Source organism: Emydura macquarii, unplaced genomic scaffold (assembly GCF_026122565.2).
Source record: "Emydura macquarii macquarii isolate MOO-44397 ecotype Brisbane River unplaced genomic scaffold, CSIRO-AGI_Emac_v2 contig_3345, whole genome shotgun sequence".
In the NCBI taxonomy this organism is placed as follows: domain Eukaryota; kingdom Metazoa; phylum Chordata; order Testudines; family Chelidae; genus Emydura; species Emydura macquarii.
In genome coordinates, this window is record NW_027133482.1 from 6,165,388 (window position 1) to 6,183,287 (window position 17,900).

The window sequence follows — 17,900 nt, forward strand, 5'->3', positions numbered from 1 at the left end:
CCAGACTCCAAGAGCTGTTACAACCAAAACTCCATATCAGCTCAGCTAAGCTTTGCTCTTAACCCACAACAAGGGCAGTGACAAAACATGTCCTTTTGGAGCACCCTCTTGTGGCAGAAGACAGCCCCATAGGCACTCCTGCCTCAGTTTCCCCATCATAAAATTCCTCAAAGTCCATCTTCGGTCTTTAACTCAATAATGTCCTTGCAACAGGCTAGTTTAGTAACACAAATACTTCAAAATACCCCTCAAACATCAACGTCTAGAGACCATCACCAAAATAGGAAGCCAGGCTCTTCTTCAGCCTCCCTCTTCAATCAGAGGGGCGAGTTCCTGGGGGTCCCCGAGCCAAACCCAAAGCCCAAAAAACAGCATCCACCCACCCTGGGATTAACAAAAATGCAACTGACCAAAATCTGCCCACACTGGGTTACGTTCTCAGCCCCTCCTGGCTTCTCCCCATTCTCAGGATTATTCCCTTGGACCTGCCGTCTCTCTGGGATCAGCAGGAAAATCTCCCTCCGGGGCTCTCTTGGAACTTGAATTTTCCTAGCTCTCTCCCTACAGGTTTTCCACTACTGTTCTGTGGGGAACTCTGGCAGGTAGCTCGACAGCTAACTCGCCTGCTCGTGGGCCTTCCACCAGACCCCATCTGTTCCCCATTGTCTGCTTTCCCAGCTGCTGCCTGACCCTTTATATAGACAAGGTGTCTTCTCTCCAGACCCACTAGAAAGCAATTAACCAGGCACAGGTGGATTGGCTCTGCTCCCTCTCCACGCCCCCTGTGCCGTAGAAAAGACCGTCAAACTGGATTTTCCCCCTATAAAAACCCCTCCAGACAGGGAAATTGTTACAGTGAAAGCCTTACGCAGAACATTGTGTTTCAAAGGCTTTATCTGTTGTCCTCTCACTGTGTCTATAATAAAAGGGTACAAAGATCTAGATGGCGGTGGTTACAATGGGAGTCGCCAGCCATCCCGTGACACTAAAATCACGGAGGGTCGATTGCTGGAAAAGTGAACACGGGTGTCTTTAACAACTAATGCCATGTGGGCCTGAGACCTCTCCCCCCTTCTCAACACAACAGCACCAGGGTCCTGGCCCATGCCATGGTCTCCCAGGCACTATGGTAATACAAGAAACAAATAATGATAACAATAATAGGGCTTCGAATTGGCATCTGGGTGTCTCAATGGCAATGCTCTGATATTAGCGGTCACGTTTAAAGAGTGGATCCAGATGAGCTAAATCCTGGAATCCCCTTTACACCACTCCCTGGGCAAGGCTTTCCTGGTGTCAGCCCCGTCATGTCTAAAGCCGTGTGGTTTCTGCTCTGCCCCACAGCTCTATCTAAACGCCCACACCCCATGCCAGCACTGGCTCTGTGCAAACACCTGGGAGGGATCCTTGGGGGAGAGAGAACCTCTTCTCGGGTTGGTCCCAAGCTTTGGTCAGGGACCCGAGAGGATGTGCGCAACTCACCTTTGATCTGCTGCAGGTACGGATACGCTGGGTCTCGGCTTGGGTCGGGAGGGGAGTCTACTTCAGTGGCCAGGCTCAGCACGTCCTCGGGAAGCTGGTTCAACATGGGCAGCAGTGCCACACTGATCCGCTTCAGATTTTTGTTCTCCCTGTTCACCTACCCCCCAGGGTGCCAGAAGAACAGAGAAGAGCCATTTGTACTGAGGCAGAATGCAGCGGACCGTTGCTGGAAACTGAATGGGGGGGCATCTCTGACAACCAGAGGAACGTGGAGATTGCCAGACTGGATCAGAACTGAGGACCGGCTAGCCCGGGAACCTGTCTGACAGTGGCCAGTGCCAGCTGCTTCACAGGAAAGGAAAATTTCCTCTTAGAACATTATAGTTAGAACGTTATATATAAACCCTGGAACCTGAGGGTTTTTCCCCCTTCCAAAACTCATGGTTATTATGACAACTCTGGATATTCTCTTTATCCACATAGCTGGCCAGTCCCTTTCTGAATCCTGCTACGCTTTTGGCCTCAATGATCTCTTGTGGCAATGAGTTCCACAGGCCAACTGTGCATTGTGTGACAACATATTTCCCCCTCTCACATTTGAATCAGCTGCATTTCAATGCCAACAAATGTCCCCTCATCCTCGGGAGCACAGAAGTGCCAATTCACTTTCCCTGTACCACCACGATTCTGTTTCTCTTTAGCCCCTCCCCACGTGTCAGATGCTGCTTGGATTTTCCCTGCTTGTGGTGAAGTGAGTGACCATGATTGAAATGTAAAGTACAGCTGCTTGAAAACATTTCCCAAGGAAAATTTGGATGAAAATTAAGAAAATTTTGTTTTCTCAGGGAGAATTTTCATTTGGGAAATTTTAATTTTTCAGCCAAAATTTTAATTCCAGAAAAATCTCAGCCAAACCAAAATAGGGAGATTTGGCAGTGCTGCCACAACGCCTCCTGGGAGCTGTAGTTCAGGTGCCTCATGCTCACATTGGCCTCGATAGGCCAGGCTGCCTGGTCAGACTGCGTCTCCCATAATGCACCACAGTCTCCCCTCTTGGAGAGGGGAAGTGCATCATGGGAGTCCCTGGACCTGGTGCATCATGGGGGAGGTAGTCCAGCTGTGGGGCCCCGTCTATAGAACAAGAGCATGAGGCAGGCAAGCTACAACTCCCACGAGGCAACGTGGCAAAATCTCCAACTGCATTTTTTTCGTTTTTGGGGGTGTTTGATTTTCCAGTGAAAAACAATCTCCATTTCCCACTCTTTGCAAACAAAGCACATTCATTTTGTGCACACCCCCGTTTCCTGCCAAGGAGCAGTTTAGACAGACGCGATTTCCAAGCAGCCCTAGCGGGCGGCGGGCAGGCGGAGGGGCGGGCTGACTCCTGCACGGTGCTGCCGGCTTTGGTCCCGGGTAGGGGAGCGAGGACTGGCAGCTGGCTAACGCTGCCCGGGCAGCTCGCTTGCCCTTACCTGGGCGGCGTAGACTTCGGCTTGCTTGCGACACGATTTCTCAATTTCATACTCCGCCTCCAGCGCCGAGAGCTCCGCCAGCAGCTTCTGCGACGCTGTGAATGAGACGGGGAAGCTGGAAGAGGCAGGACTCGAGCCCCCCACCCAGCTCCATCCCCGACACGGGGCTCCCAATGGAGCGCTCCAGCCACACAATCTGCCTCCTGGGCTCTGGCCCTCGCCCTCATCACCGCAGCCCCACACTCATTCGTGGGATTTGCCCTGCAAGGCCAGAGGAGAGTAGCCTGAGGCCTGTGACAAAGCCGGGAAGGTTTTTTTTATTTAAGCGCTTCTTGTGCATGTTTGTTAACTCATGTAATATAACACGTGCTTAACTGAGTTAAAAGGCCACAAGAAGCGCGTGTGAGTTGATTTAAATCCGTCACAGCTCACTTTCTCCCGCACTGCCTGGAAGAATGTAGTCCTGCGGGAGGCTCAAATCTTGGCCTGGCTAATAGTGCCTCAAAAAGCTGCCTGGTTACCATGGCAATTTACCACCACCAGGCATCACTTTATAAGGGTCTTGCCGTGGTAACCACTGCTTGGTGAGAGGTTAACATTTTCAGTAATAGCTTTAACGAGAGTCCTGTAGCACCTTGAAGACTAACAAATTTCTGCAGGCATGAGCTTCCGTGGGCTGCAACCCACTTCGTCAGATGCAATAGTAGCTTTGTAATAGCTCTGACGCTTTATGAGACCGGAGAAAAAGACGATTTCTATTAAGATGTCAAAGTGAGAGACGCTCAAGAAAATAAGGAAGAGAAAAGAACACCAGCATGGGAGGTTTTGAAGAAAAAATGGGAAAAGAACGTGGCAATTTCAGACATCTCAGTGTTGCATCCATAAATGGTTAACAAGCAGCTCTGGGAGTAAAAAATTATATTCTTGGCCCTGTTTGCGTCTTTCAGCTAAAGCTCAACCGGGCTAATTAAGGCTACAGTACCTGGAAAACACTTCACTCTTCAATCTCCCAGGGCACTCTGTCGCTGACCTGAAAGTTGCTGTACTTCTCCAAAAAAACTTCAAAAACAGACTTGAAAGAGAAACTGCTGAGTTAGAAATTATCTGCAAACTTGACACATTCAAACTGGGTTTAAACAGGGATTTGGAATGGCTATCTCCTTACAAGAAGTAATTTGCTCTGATGACCCATTCTCACCTCCCACTCAATGGTTGTCATTAAGCCTCACGTACCCGGCTTCTATCCACCTACCCCATTGTTCTCTATGCGCTTGGATATGTAAATGTTGCCTTCTATATGTTTTCTATATGTTTCCTATTTTGCTGTATCATTTCTACCAACTGCATCTGAGGAAGTGAGCTGAGGCTCACGAAAGCTTATGCCTGCTGAAATGAAATTTGTTAGTCTTTAAAGTGCTACAGAACTCACGTTGTTTTTGCTGTATGCAGACTAACCTGGCTACCCCTCTGGAACTCTTCTACAAGGAAGAACAGAGGGATTTTGAAGTAAACAGTGGATGTTTCATTGTTTTATCTCATCAAGAACTTGCATTTCGTGGCCACTCTGAGAGGGAGGCATCTGTCAGCCCGAGTAATTTCAAGGAGCTTTTTGATAATTTTTTTGGTCATGATTTGGGGAGAGGGGTGAAGATTTATGGACAGAAAAATGCATCCTTTTTTTTTGACCTAACAAAGACCATTCAGAATGAATTGACCAAATGAATAGCTGAAGAAATAACATCCTACAATGACCATGAGATGGAACAGTGCAGCTTTTTCAACTGAGAGGCAGGCAAAACAACTGACCTTTCTCACTTAAGCCAGCTTTCACTGTGTTGTGCGACACAGACAAGCAAAAGCAAACACAAGATAGGTTCATGGGTTTTAAAGATGTCAGCTCAGATCGAAATGCAGTTGCTTTGAAGCAGGTTGCGGATTCAGTGATATTAAAATGTGACTGCAAAAGAAAACTGTGTGCTCAGAGCACCACAGCTAAATACAACGCTGCACCTGGTCTGATGATGTTATCGAACGCTCTGTCTCAAAAAGAGAAAGACGGATTGACCTTCCTTATACATTAGATAAGCAAACATCTCTTTTAATGGATGTATAACTGTCAGTTTCTTGCCATGAACCTTCCATGTCTGTTTTGAAATGTTTGAAATAATAATTTTTATACCGTATTTGTGTCTTTATAGTGAATATTCCACTAAACAATACACGATTTTCAGGTTCTGATTTGGCAATCGATTACACAAACTTATTTTTTAGTGCTAATATTGGTGTTTTTTTTAAATTGATGTGGGTATATTTTAATTACATAGCAACTGCAGTCTATTATTTGAACAGAGCATGAAAATGCTCTAAGTGGAGGCATATGACATTAGCTGAACAATGTCAATTAATGTTTGGGACTTTAACCTAAGCCGGTATTTAAATGAATGTGAAAATGTCTGGGCTTTTAAACTGTTTTTGTTTACTTGGAATTGCTCTTCTTCCTTCTCTGTAAACAGAATCATTCGGAATGATTCCTTTCCCGGTATTTAAAAATCATCTCATAATAATAGCTATTAAATTATGGGGGTGGAAACGATTGTTTTGTGATCTGTGCCTCGCCAGTCAAAAATGTCATGGGCTACCCCTGGACTCCAGGTCTGGAGAGTCTTAGCGCAGGACCCTATCCACTCGTCATCCTGCAACAACCTTAGCTGTTTTGCTAGCCAGGTGGAAAATGTCTTCAGCACCCCAGTAGCTGAGCAAAAAAAGGCCAGCCAATCAGTGGAACAAAACCAGCCAGCCAATCAGAGCTGAGCCAAGAAAAAGATGGGTGGTATGTTCCCCCCAGAAGCTGGTACCTGGGGCAACTGCTGGCCCGTCCTGGGAACCGGCCCTGAGGCCATCCTTCCTGGCCTGGTATCCTGCAGCCTAATGCCAGGGTTGCTGTGTCTTACACTTGCAACTGCAGATGAGCGCAAAGCAAAACACGCCCACCCTCGGGGGCACTTCCAGAGCTTGACCTGACGTTTGCGGCTTGATCCAGCTCTGCTCACCAGCGTTCTGAATATCGACGGGGTCCCCTTGTGCTGGGGGCTGTACAAACAGGGGAAGAAACAGGCTCTGACCTGGGGAGCTGGAACTGTAAACACTCTGGGGCAGGAGCCATCTTTCAGCACCATAAGTTGCTCAACATTTCTTACCTACAAACCTACAACCCCTCCAGTCTCTCTCAGGTGAGCTACTTGCTATCTGCTGCCCACAGTGGGTTTATCGTCCTTCCTGTGGTCCCAGCCACCGGGGGCAGCACCCCTCACGACCGCACATAAAGTCGGCTCGCCACATGCCCGGACGCAGCTTATTTGATCCATCTTGGGGAGCAGGCCGGAGGATGGGGGGGGGTCCTTACTGGCCAGGGAGGATTGGTTGCCCACTCAGTGGAAGGTGCCCACACAACCAGAGATGCTTTCTCCTTTGAAATAAGGGTGGTTGATACTGATCTGCTCCTGCGAAGAGGGGACGGGCGCTGGGCCGAGCTCGATCCCAGTTGCCCGAGCGAGTCTGCAGCTCGTGGTTATTCAAGAAGAGGATGTGGGAGATCAGAGCAAAGGTGGGGGAATTAGGAAAGCCACTGGGGACACTCACTGTTGTGGGATGCCCCTTCCCGGGGTAAAGCAGGGTGGTGATGGGGCAGCACAGATCCCACAGCTCTGGGCAGGGGAATCCGATTTGAACCCACTCCTGTTCCAAGTGCCATGTGTTTGCAGCGCAGCAGATGGGCCCTGGTACTGTAGCCACGCAGTGCACCGACTGGGACTTGCATCGCTTCCATAGGGCAGGGTGGGAAGAGGCTGTCTCTCTGGTCCATTCACGGATGCCTACCCTGGAGCCAGGGATTTCACTTCCAGCTGGAGCAGCCAGACCCGGGCTCGCTCTGACTGAGCCAGAGCACTAAAAATAGCAGTGTAGACGGAGCGGCGGGACGCGTTAGCCACAGACCCTAGGGCTGCACTGGGGCGGCCAGCCCGTCCCTCTTCTCATGCCGCCGCTACTTTTAGCAAACGAGCTTGAACAAAGCTCGCGTCCGTCAGGGGTGCCGTTTAAGTTTTGTGCAGAAGGTCTGATTGCAGCGCATGCCCTAGCTCCAGTTCTGCAGAGGAGAGGGGCTGCTCCCGGCTTGTGCCCCTGGGGTGAGGTGGGGGGGTAAGTATTTTGTTTACACACAGAGGCAGGGTGAGTCAGATAAGAAAGGGCTGGTGATTAGATTAAGGCTCTGGAAGTCTTTAAATGAGTCTGTGAAACAGGAATCCCTCTGCGGGGCAGGAAGGGGTGTTGAAGGGAGAACGCAGGGGCCTCAGGAGACGTACAGCCAAGTCCGCTGAGCCAAGGCTACATTCAGAAGTGAGGCGGATAGGTGAAAAGATGGGACCAAACCCAAGGAACCGGACAGCACTGGTCTAAGTTCCCCTCTATATATGGTACTTATGCGGCCCCATCACCGTAGTCTCTGAGCACCTCACAGGGTCTAGCCTGTTTCTCCTCACAGCCCCACGGTGAGTAGAGCAGTGCTGTTCTCCCCATTGTACAGATGGGGCACTGAGGCCCCGGCACTCTAAGGGTCAGATTTTCAAAGGTATTTTGGCACCTAGTGGGATTTTTAAAAGTGTTTAGGAGGTGAGGTGCTTTGTAAACCCCACCAGGTGCCTAATTGCATCAAAGGCTTTGAAACTCTGTCCCTGCGAGACTGGCCCGAGGTCAGACAGGAAGGCCGTGGGGGAAGTAGGACCCAGGTCTCCCCGCTGATCTCTGGGCTGCATGCCGCAGCGAAAAGACGACTCGGCTAGGTGGGAGGAAAACCCAGAAGGCCGGTTCTCTGCGACTCCAGCACATGGTCCCAGGCGGTTGGGAAGGATGTCCTGGTTGACAGCATGAAAAGTAGCACAGAGGTCAGGCAGGATGCGGAAAGAAAGAGAGCCCGAGAGTCAGCTGAGAGGAGATCACTTAGCCCCCCCGCCGTGGCAGGCTCTGCCCTGTGCTGGGTTGTAAAGCGCAATTCTAACGGAAAACCATTTCGTTTTGCTCTTTTCTGTTGTGAGTCTGAGACGAGGAAGGAATGAGACAGTGTCATACGAGTGTCAGGTGTGTTTACGCCTCAAAGTCTTCGGGTTTCAGCTGTATTCAAGCCTATTCCAGAACAAAGAACAGAAATTGCATCCACAGAGTCCATAAAGTCGACAATTACTGGCATGATTTATTCACTGGGCACCGTCTGTGTGCTCAGCACTGTTCAGAATATGTCAGAAAATGTAGGCCCTGAGCCAATATGTATAAAACCCTGGAGAGGCTGGCTCAGATATTTAAGTATGAAGTATGTAGTTATTGAGCACGTGTTAATATCAGTAAGTGGAGGTACTGATGGCAATAGAAGTTTTACCTGATTAAGGACTGGAAGATTTCACCCTCCGGCTTTTTTTCCAAGAGGAATAGCTGCCCAGAGCTCCCGTGCCTGTTTATTTTCCTTTCCTGCCTGCAGTGGCCCTGATACACCTCAGAAGACTCAATTGTTTTCTCAACTTTGAAATGTGGAATTTCCTTGGTGTTTGGTTTTAAATATTCTCCTGTGAGAACTGCAACCCAATCACCATAGTGTTGGGTTTAAACACCTTCTGGGAAGTAACTAGCCTTTAAACAGAAGTGAAAGCAGTGTTGCCAACTCTCATGATTTTTGTCATGAGTCTCAAGATAATTATTATTTTCCTTAAAATATATCCCCAGCTCCTGGAGTCAAGTAGATGTGTGATGATTTCAGCCTTCATTCTTAAAGGTAAAGTAAGTTACTAGTTCTCGCGGCTGTGGAGAAAGCTTCAAAATGTGACCCCAGGCACCCTAAAGGCTCATAAAGGCAAATAAGAAGAACACCAAATCTCTTATTTTTACATAATCTCATGATTTTAAAGCCACTCTTACGACTTTTGGTGAGCCTGACTCATGAGTTTTGAAGATTTGAGGATGGAAATACTGTGGCAGTAACCTGAAAGTGTTCATTTCCTTCCCGTTTAAAGTCAGTTCCTAGTCTATTATTTGTAGTATGTAGCAACACCCCTATACCTCCAGCCAGCTGCAGTATAAATTCACAGGACTCTTGCCCTAGTAGGATGTTTCTCAAAGTTAAAAGATCTCTTCCAAGCTTGGTGAACTGCAAAAAGTAAGCAGCCTAAATGATGGAAAGTCACCTAGATTCTCCTACCGTTGTTTCAATTGTTCTAGTCAAGACTTGACACAAAGTAAGAACATACATTAACATTTTAAACCTAACCAACATCCCATACGTGACTTGTCACAAGATGTCAGAACATGTTAGTATTAGAGGTGAGTGGGTCTAATATTTATTTAATTTTCTTTCTTTAGATAGGAATTAGATACAGTGCTCCTGTCAGCTAATTTCTAAGTTATTATCTGCAAAAAAAAACTAGAGTTTTCAGGTGCCTAAGTAGCCCCTGGACTCACAGTTAAATGGCCCCCCCCCCCACAATCTGAAATGGAATCGCTGGCACCCATATGTCATGCCCATCCTGGAAATTACAGCACTGGCGTAGACATACCCTTAGATTGTCAGCTTTCCAGGGCAGGGCCCATTGCTATGTGTTGTTTGTACAGCGCCTAGCACAATGGGCCCGTTTATTATGGCACTGCTGTAATAAACAATGCTGAGCCACTGGAGAAACCGAATGGCTCAGCCAGTCAGGCAAACGGCTCGTTTTCCCATCTGTCCCCTGGAGCTCACAAAGAACAGGAGGTAGGAGGCCATATTTCGTGGCCATCCTCATGGACAGTCAGTGCATCCTGTGACTTTAAGTGCCAGATCCACAGCTTGCCTGGTAGGCAGAAAAAAGGGTTTCACGGGGCCAGGATTTTGCTCAATCTGGGCTGCCGGACAGGAGGAACAGGTCTGGACAACACGGGGGGTAGAATCTCCCGTGCCGTGGCTTGCCCAGTACTCTGACCATTGGTACAGGGGCACGAGAAGCCCCGACTGGGTTCAGAGCCCTGTCGTGCTGGGTGTGGTACAGACACATTGGTGAGGAAGCTAAAGCACAGCTAGGGGACGTGACTCGCCTACAGTCACCCAGCTGGTCAGCGGCAGCACTAGAGTGAGAACCCAGGTCTCCTAGTGCCCAGCCTGCAGCCCTATTGACTGCACAGCTGGGAGGTTCCCTTTGGGAGACAAGGTGCTGCGAGCTATTTCCCAGCCTCCATAACTCAGGACTCTTTAATGATCTTGGAGACTACAAACCTCATCAAAGTCTGCATCTCTCTCCTTGGGATTTTGGGGGGAAGGGAGGAAAGCCAGGGACTCACCTTGCTCAAACTCAGACAGCATCTCTTTAGCTTCGTCCCTCTCCTGGAGAAGGGCCTCATGCTGCGGGCAGAAGTAAGGAGACAACACTTCATTTACACAGCACCTTCTCTCGCAAAGGATCCCAAAGCACTTCACCCCCCACTCAAAAGCAGCCACCTCTGGGGTGATGCATGGCACCTGTGGTTAACACCATGCCGCGGTCTGGGACAGGAAGCAAAGGATCTCATAGTTATTTTGGTCCTGACCCACTTGTACTGGCGGAGGGATTTGGGAGCGGAACGGAGGGCTTTGGCGGGGGGCGTAGACTCTGCTGAAATAGGAGGTCTCTCCATTCAAGAATTATTATGCCCAGAAAGGCCCTGATCAGGATCAGGGCCCCTTCGTGCCTGGCTCCGTACAAACACTCAGCAAGAGACTGCTGAGGCGCTAGATCAGACGCACGCCTCCAGGCAGTGCCAAGACAGAGGCCGAGGACACCTGGCCCAGCACTTTGTGAACTTTGTGAGGACTTGGGGAATAAACACGCAACCGAAAATGATTCTGTGGAGGATCCCCTACCGTAGCCACTTCTTCATCCTCAGAGGGTTCACTCTCGGCTTCCAGAATGGCTGCAGGGAACAGAAAGCGCAGCGGGGAGTTACCACTTTCAGCAAGAAGCACGAAACCTTTTCAGGAGCTCAGCATTCGAACTGTGTGTCAGCCCTGCCAATATGCCGGCAGCGCCCTTCCTACGTGTGCTTTCCAACGCCGGGAGGGACCCAGCACCCTCAGATGCCACCAACATCCATGGGAGTCAAGGGTGCTCTGTGCCTTCTAGGGCCGTGTCCCTGGGCTAAGTCACTTGCTCCAGAAAAGCAGCCACCCCTGGCAGCTTAATGCATTTACACCACACAGGTTAAACAGTGTTGCCAACACCTGAGATTGTATCGCAAGTCTCGTGCTAATCGGTAAGGTTCCATTCGGCACTGTAATTCTAATCAGCACGGGTGAGGCCACATCTGGAGTATTGTGTCCAGTTTTGGGCCCCCCACTACAAAAAGGATGTGGAGAAGTTAGAGAGAGTCCAGCGGAGGGCAACAAAAATGATGAGGGGGCTGGAGCACAAGACTTATGAGGAGAGGCTGAGGGAACTAGGCTTGTTTAGTCTGCAGAAGAGAAGAGTGAGGGGGAGATTTGATAGCAGCCTTTAACTACCTGAAAGGGGGCTCCAGGGAGGATGGAGCTAGGCTGTTCTCAGTGGTGGCAGATGACAGAACAAGGAGCAATGATCTCAAGTTGCAGTGGGGGGGGTCTAGGTTGGATATTAGGAAAAAGTTTTTCACTCGGAGGGTGGTGAAGCACTGGAATGGGTTACCTAGGGAGGTGGTGGAATCTCCATCTTTAGAGGTTTTTAAACTGCGGCTTGACAAAGGCCTGGCTGGGATGGTTTAGTTGGGTTCAATCCTGCTGTGAGCAGGGGGTTGGACTAGATATCTCCTGAGGTCCCTTCCAACCCTCATCTTCTTTGATTCTAAGATTAAGATGCTGTCACAGGTATTGTTATTAAAAGTGAGGGACAGGTTGCGGGCAATAAACAAAAATTCACAGAAACCTGCAACCTGTCCCTGACTTTTACTAAAAATACCCTGGGGAGGGGGGGAAAACAGAGCTGCCTCTGGCCAGCTATTGGGCTGCCCTGGGGCTGGTTGTTGATCAGCTGCTCAGTGGCCGCGGGGGCCGACAGCTGTTCCAGCCCTGCTCCAGAAGTCCCGGAGGTCCTGGAAAGTCGAGGAATCCTTGACCAAAATCATATCTTTACTAATTAGTATTCTTCTTCAAGCCCAAGTTCCTGAAGTCACATGAGGACGTGAGAATCTATTGTTCACTGTTTTTTAAAAATGCCTCATGATTTTTGAGCCATGTGACACTGGCAGGCCAGATGCCAGCTCATGCCAAGGCTCCGCGGTCTCAACAGTGACAAATACGTTGCTGGAGCCAACGCAGCTCGCCTGTGTGTTAGTGTTTCTCAAACAGGGGTTAGAACGACAAGAACGTGTTTAGTATTTAGACTTCATGAAGTGCTTCTAAATTGCTTCCTACATTAATCTCACTTATAATACCCGTATCCCATGTAATAAGGTAATGGTTAAGTGTTTCCTGTGTAATTGCAAATCACCAGACAGGAGAGAAGCATTAACAAGTATGAAATACTAGGCACCAACAGGAGGGGTTATCTCCTGCCCAGCAAAGGAGGCCCATCAGCACCAGACGAGCTACTGTGGAACATCAGGGGACAAAAGCCTTTGTTGATGACTGTCCCCCCACCCCACGGAGAGTGCAAGTGAATTCCTCCCAACAGCTGAGTTTGCAACTTGAAGCAGAAACGGGGAAGGAATAAAAAGCCCTAACAGGGAGGAACTGAATCTTTCATGCTGCTTGGCCTCTGAGGGACAAGGATTGCTAAGCATAAGCAAAAGATCCCCAGCTAAACTTGGTCCGGGTTAGCCCTACCAGACATGCTTATTATAAAAGCTATATTACTTTTTGAAACTGAAGACTTGGAACTCATTTGTTTGTATATGTGCTTTAACCTTGCAAATAACTCTCTTGTTTCCTTTTCCTAGTTAATAAATCTTTGTACAGTTTATTGTAGTATTGGCTATAGGCGTCGTCTTTGGTGTGTGATCCAAGGAGCAATTGACCTCGTGTAAGTGACTGGTCCTTTGGGACTGGAGGTAACCTGAACATTGCTGTGATCTTTGGTGTAAGGGGCCGTCTATCACAAAAGCAGGCTCACCTGGACGGCACGACAGATCGGAGCACCCAAAGGGACTGTCTGAGACTCCATGGTTAGGCTGTTATAGTGTCTGAGGAGTTTACATCTGATAATTGATTGGTGAAACCTAACTCTAAAACTCACAACCACTGTGGGGGTTGTGCCCTGCTTCTCAACAACCTGCCCCGAGGCTGGTGCTCATGTTCTTCAGCCTCTGCAGGACAGCTGGACAAGCCAATCTCATGATTTTCTAGGGGCCTGACACAAGATTGTGGAATGGTCAGGGCTGGTGACACGGATTGCTTCGCATCACTTTCACCCGCCCTTTCCCATGGTGAGGGTTTCACCCCATTGCTCAAACAGGGCTGCAAGGAAGGGAGCCATGCTGGCCACAGGAAGCAACTGGGAACCAAGAAAAGAAGGGTCCATGTATGGTGTTATGAGGGCTCAGAAGGGAACAGTCCTCCATTGGCTGGAGGAGGGTGGGGATGGGGGAGACAGACCACATGTGACGTTTCCATCTCTTAGCTTCTCTGATGGACGTGATGCAGGAAGCGGGAGGTGCTAGTGGCGGTGTTTGGAACCGGGACCGCAGCAGCTGAGGCCCCCCCCATGGATAGAATTATGGGGTGAAACCCCCTGCAAAGAAAGACGCTCCCCTGCTCTATAAGGAAGAGCTGACCCCAGTGATTCTGACCGTGCTTGTGCGTGTGGAAAGTGCAGGAGAGACCCTCGCCTTGCGATTCTCAGGCCTCTCCAGCCTACCCAGGCCATCCACGTGGGAACAAAGTCTGTAGGTCACACTGATAGATTGGAGGGCAGTATCCTGGAATGCTGGGAGTCTGAACAGGACTTAGGGGTTGGGGCAGATGCCCAGTGGAGCATGGTCGCCCAGTGCCATGCGGTAGCTAAGAGGGAGGGCCAAAAGAAATCTGATGAGGTTCAACAAGGACAAGTACAGAGTCCTGCACGTAGGACGGAAGAATCCCATGCACAGCTACAGACTGGGGACCGATGAGCTAGGCAGCAGTTCTGCAGAAAAGGAGCTGGGAGTAACAGTGGATAAGAAGCTGGATATGAGTCAGCAGTGTGACCTGGTTGCCAAGAAGGCTAACGGCATATTGGGCTGCATTAGTAGGAGCATTGCCAGCAGATGGAGGGAAGTGATTAGTCCTCTCTATTCAGCATTGGTGAGGCCGCTTTTGGAGTATTGTGTCCAGTTTTGGGCCCCCCCATTACAAAAAGGATGTGGACAAGTTGGAGAGAGTCAGCGGAGGGCAACAAAAATGATGAGGGGGCTGGAGCACAAGACTTATGAGGAGAGGCTGAGGGAACTAGGCTTATTTAGTCTGCAGAAGAGAAGAATGAGGGGGGATTTGATAGCAGCCTTTAACTACCTGAAAGGGGGTTCCAGGGAGGATGGAGCTAGGCTGTTCTCAGTGGTGGTAGATGACAGAACAAGGAGCAACGGTCTCAAGTTGCAGGGGGGGGGAGGTCTAGGTTGGATATTAGCAAAAGCTTTTTCCCTAGGAGGGTGGAATGGGTTATCTAGGGAGGTGGTGGAATCTCCATCTTTAGAGGTTTTTAAACTGCAGCTTGGCAAAGCCCTGGCTGGGATGATTTAGCTGAGGTTGGTCCTGCTGTGAGCAGGGGGTTGGACTAGATACCTCCTGAGGTCCCTTCCAACTCTATGGTTCTATGAACAGTCTACTACTGCTGCTAGCTGACAGAGCTACTCCTTTAACTCAAGTGGGGCTGGTCTGCTCTGGGGTGAAATCCTGGCTTCTCTGATGCCAATGGGACTTTTGCAATTGACTTCAGTGAGGCCAGACTGTCACTTTTGGGTGCCAAATACCCCTCTGTGTGTGTGTGTTTGGAGGAGGGGCGTGCTCTACGAGACATGCAGCAGGCGTTCAGAGCCAGTGTTTGACCTGCTTCATAACAGATCTGATCTAATGGGGAATGTGCTCTGGAATCGAATCCTCCCCTTTTTAAAAATCCTGTTGCTGAGAAATTTAAACGCCCTGCAAAAGCCACTGTTTACTGTAGGCCCTACAATATATTTCCTCCAGGACTGCAAAACAAGATAGCTGAAGTTGTGTAGGGTCCCAAAACTGGGCCTGTGGGACAATCCACATGAAATGTCACTGCAGAGTGGAGTCCCATTACAGACCACACCAAATGCCACTGAACTCCGGAGAGCAGAGGATCAGGACTTTATTTGGCTCCTAATCCCCATAGGTGGTGAAAGGTGCTAGCCTGATGGTTCTGGGGGCTGAAGTCCAGCTTCTAGCACCCTACCCTTCCCCTAACCCTTGGTATCTCTCATAGCTCTGCCAGCTAGCGCTCGCTCTGGTGATGGCTCGCCAGGACTGAGCGCCAGCGGCTCTCTCCTACCCACCTCCCAGGTCACTCTCTCTTTGCAAAGTGCTTTGGCATCAGCAAGTGCTAGGGACTTTTGACTGTGAGCCATTCCTCTCAGGTCACTGCCCAGCTGTCGGATGGGAACAGCCATCGCTCACCCCAATCTGGGCTCGCTCGAACTCAGTGCAGTGACTCAGGGCTGGTCTCGGCTTAACAGTTTCACTGTGGAACCAGCCTGGTTAGGAGTGTGATATTTTACCAACCTAGCTATACCGCTAAAAGCTCTAGTGCAGATGCACTTATGCTGGTATGAAGGTGCCTTAGACAGAGATAGCTAATTTCACTTCCTAAACCAGCACAGCTTATGCTGGTGCAAGCACTTTTATACTGGTAGAAGTGTCTCCACCCCTGGGCAGTTTCTCTATACACCGCTGTAGTAAAACAGCAAAACCTGAAGTACGGACGCGTCCTTAGAAGCGTAAAGCTCATAGGTCCCAGTGAGGCGTGTGGGATGGGTGGGTATGGAAGGGACAGACAGACTGACTCTGTATCTGCAAACCAGCTAGTCACACAGGGAAGTAGCTAGGGGTCAATATAAGTTGAGTACATTATTACACGCTGTGGTTCTTGCTGCTGGTGTATTTCACATAGTCAGGACTGCACTTTGCATTGAAATTGCAGGTTTTTAGCCTATCTTGGTCTAACACCCTCTGTAACCTCGCTGGAGTCACATGTCCCCAAACTGAGAGCCCCCAAAGTATTAATGTCTAGATTCTACCCTTATGGTCACTTTAGAAACGCAGGCAGAGCCAGAGAGACAGGTCAGATTCCTCCAGCCTCAGCCCTTCGCCCTGCTATCACTGAGACTGCCGTGGGGTTAAGATCCCCATACAACCAGCAGCTGCGGCACCGGCTCAGGCCATTAGCCAGCCCAATCTGCCAGTGGCCAATGCCAGACGTCTGATAAGGAGAGAGAAATTTCCAGCAGACAACTCGTGCAGCACACAGCCCAGACTTTTCTTGTTGACTCAGCCGACGATCAGCTGACGCCCTGCAGCCTGAGCTCACCCTTGTAACGCACAAGTGGAGCTGCACATTTGTGTTCTCATTAACAAACGCTGGGATCCCTTTTTCCAGAGCCCGCTCAGCTGTTTGCAGCTGGCGTTATAACATGCACTCTGGGGGGCTTACCTGCCAGTTGGCTAATGCTGTCCGCAGCACGATCCATTCTGATGCGAGCTGACGGAGCTAAGTCTCCATGCTGGTGCTGCCTGTCGCCTCTGATGTGAGTTGACTGGGCTCTTTCCCCATCTGCACGGGATGCTGGGCCTTTTCCATCCCTCACCCATATGGGGAACCGAAACCTTCCCTCTTCCTGTGCACTGTGCGGGAGCGGCTGAGACTCAGCAGCCACAGCGGTGCAGGCAACCCGGGCAGCCTTTGAAGTTACAACGAAGTAGGGACTCAGCAGCCGGGGTCAGTGTAGCAGAAAGTGAGAGCACGAGGCCGGAAACCCAGCGTGCCTAACCTGAAAGATTGGTCAAGGCTGTTATAAAGCCAGAGAACCAGGAGTCAGGCTGTGAATTTACAACCTGCCCTCACTGAAACTGGCACGGAGAAGAGCTGAGACTGCAAACACAGATATCTCCAAAACATTGCCAGTGTCAGAACATTACTAAGATCTAAATATACATCAGAGACGGAAGGTACTAGGACCAAAGAGATAACAAGGGCAACCTGACCCGACACTTTGATGGTAGAAATGTCTTAGAATATGACCAATAGAAATGTTTTGCCCGAACCATCCAGTGAGGGGTGGTATTAGACTATGTCAAGAGGGTGGCACCTACCTACCTGTGTCAAAGGGGGCAGAACGAAGTTGTCTGTAACAGTGTGTAAGCCAGGTCGGAGTGTCGGAGTGGCACTCCCCCTGCTCAGCAGCTGAAAGAGGGGCACGTTATTTGCATGGGCTTTGTATTTGCACAAGTACAATTAAGTACTCATACTGGGACCGACGAGCTAGGCAGCAGTTCTGCAGAAAAGGACCTGGGGTTACAGTGGATAGGAAGCTGGATAGGAGTCAGCAGTGTGCCCTGGTTGCCAGGAAGTCTAATAGCATATTGGGCTGCATTAGTAGGAGCATTGCCAGCAGATCACGGGAAGTGATTATTCCCCTTTATTCGGCATTGGTGAGGCCGCATTTGGAGTATTGTGTCCAGGTTTGGGCCCCCCACCACAATAAGGATGTGTAGAAGTTAGAGAGAGTCCAGCGGAGGGCAACAAAAATGATGAGGGGGCTGGAGCACAAGACTTATGAGGAGAGGCTGAAGGAACTAGGCTTGTTCAGTCTGCAGAAGAGAAGAATGAGGGGGGGGAGTTGGTAGCAGCCTTTAACTACCTGAAAGGGGGTTCCAGGAGGATGGAGCTAGGCTGTGCTCAGTGGTGGCAGATGACAGAACAAGGAGCAACGGTC

General features: G+C 49.7%; 1 protein-coding gene across 1 annotated transcript in view; it reads right to left on the minus strand.

Annotated features, from left to right (window-relative positions):
* The window catches only part of LOC137143693 (shootin-1-like), a 38,358-nt gene extending 21,496 nt beyond the window's left edge, over positions 1-16,862 (minus strand). Inside the window, exons 1-5 of the mRNA XM_067533611.1 lie at positions 16,619-16,862; positions 10,867-10,916; positions 10,308-10,368; positions 2,955-3,049; positions 1,483-1,639 (exon numbers count right to left, since the gene is read on the minus strand). Coding sequence (XP_067389712.1) covers positions 1,483-1,639; positions 2,955-3,049; positions 10,308-10,368; positions 10,867-10,916; positions 16,619-16,655 — 400 coding nt within the window. The 5' untranslated portion in view covers positions 16,656-16,862. The remainder of the gene's footprint in view (positions 1-1,482; positions 1,640-2,954; positions 3,050-10,307; positions 10,369-10,866; positions 10,917-16,618) is intronic.
* Positions 16,863-17,900: the final 1,038 nt, after the last annotated feature.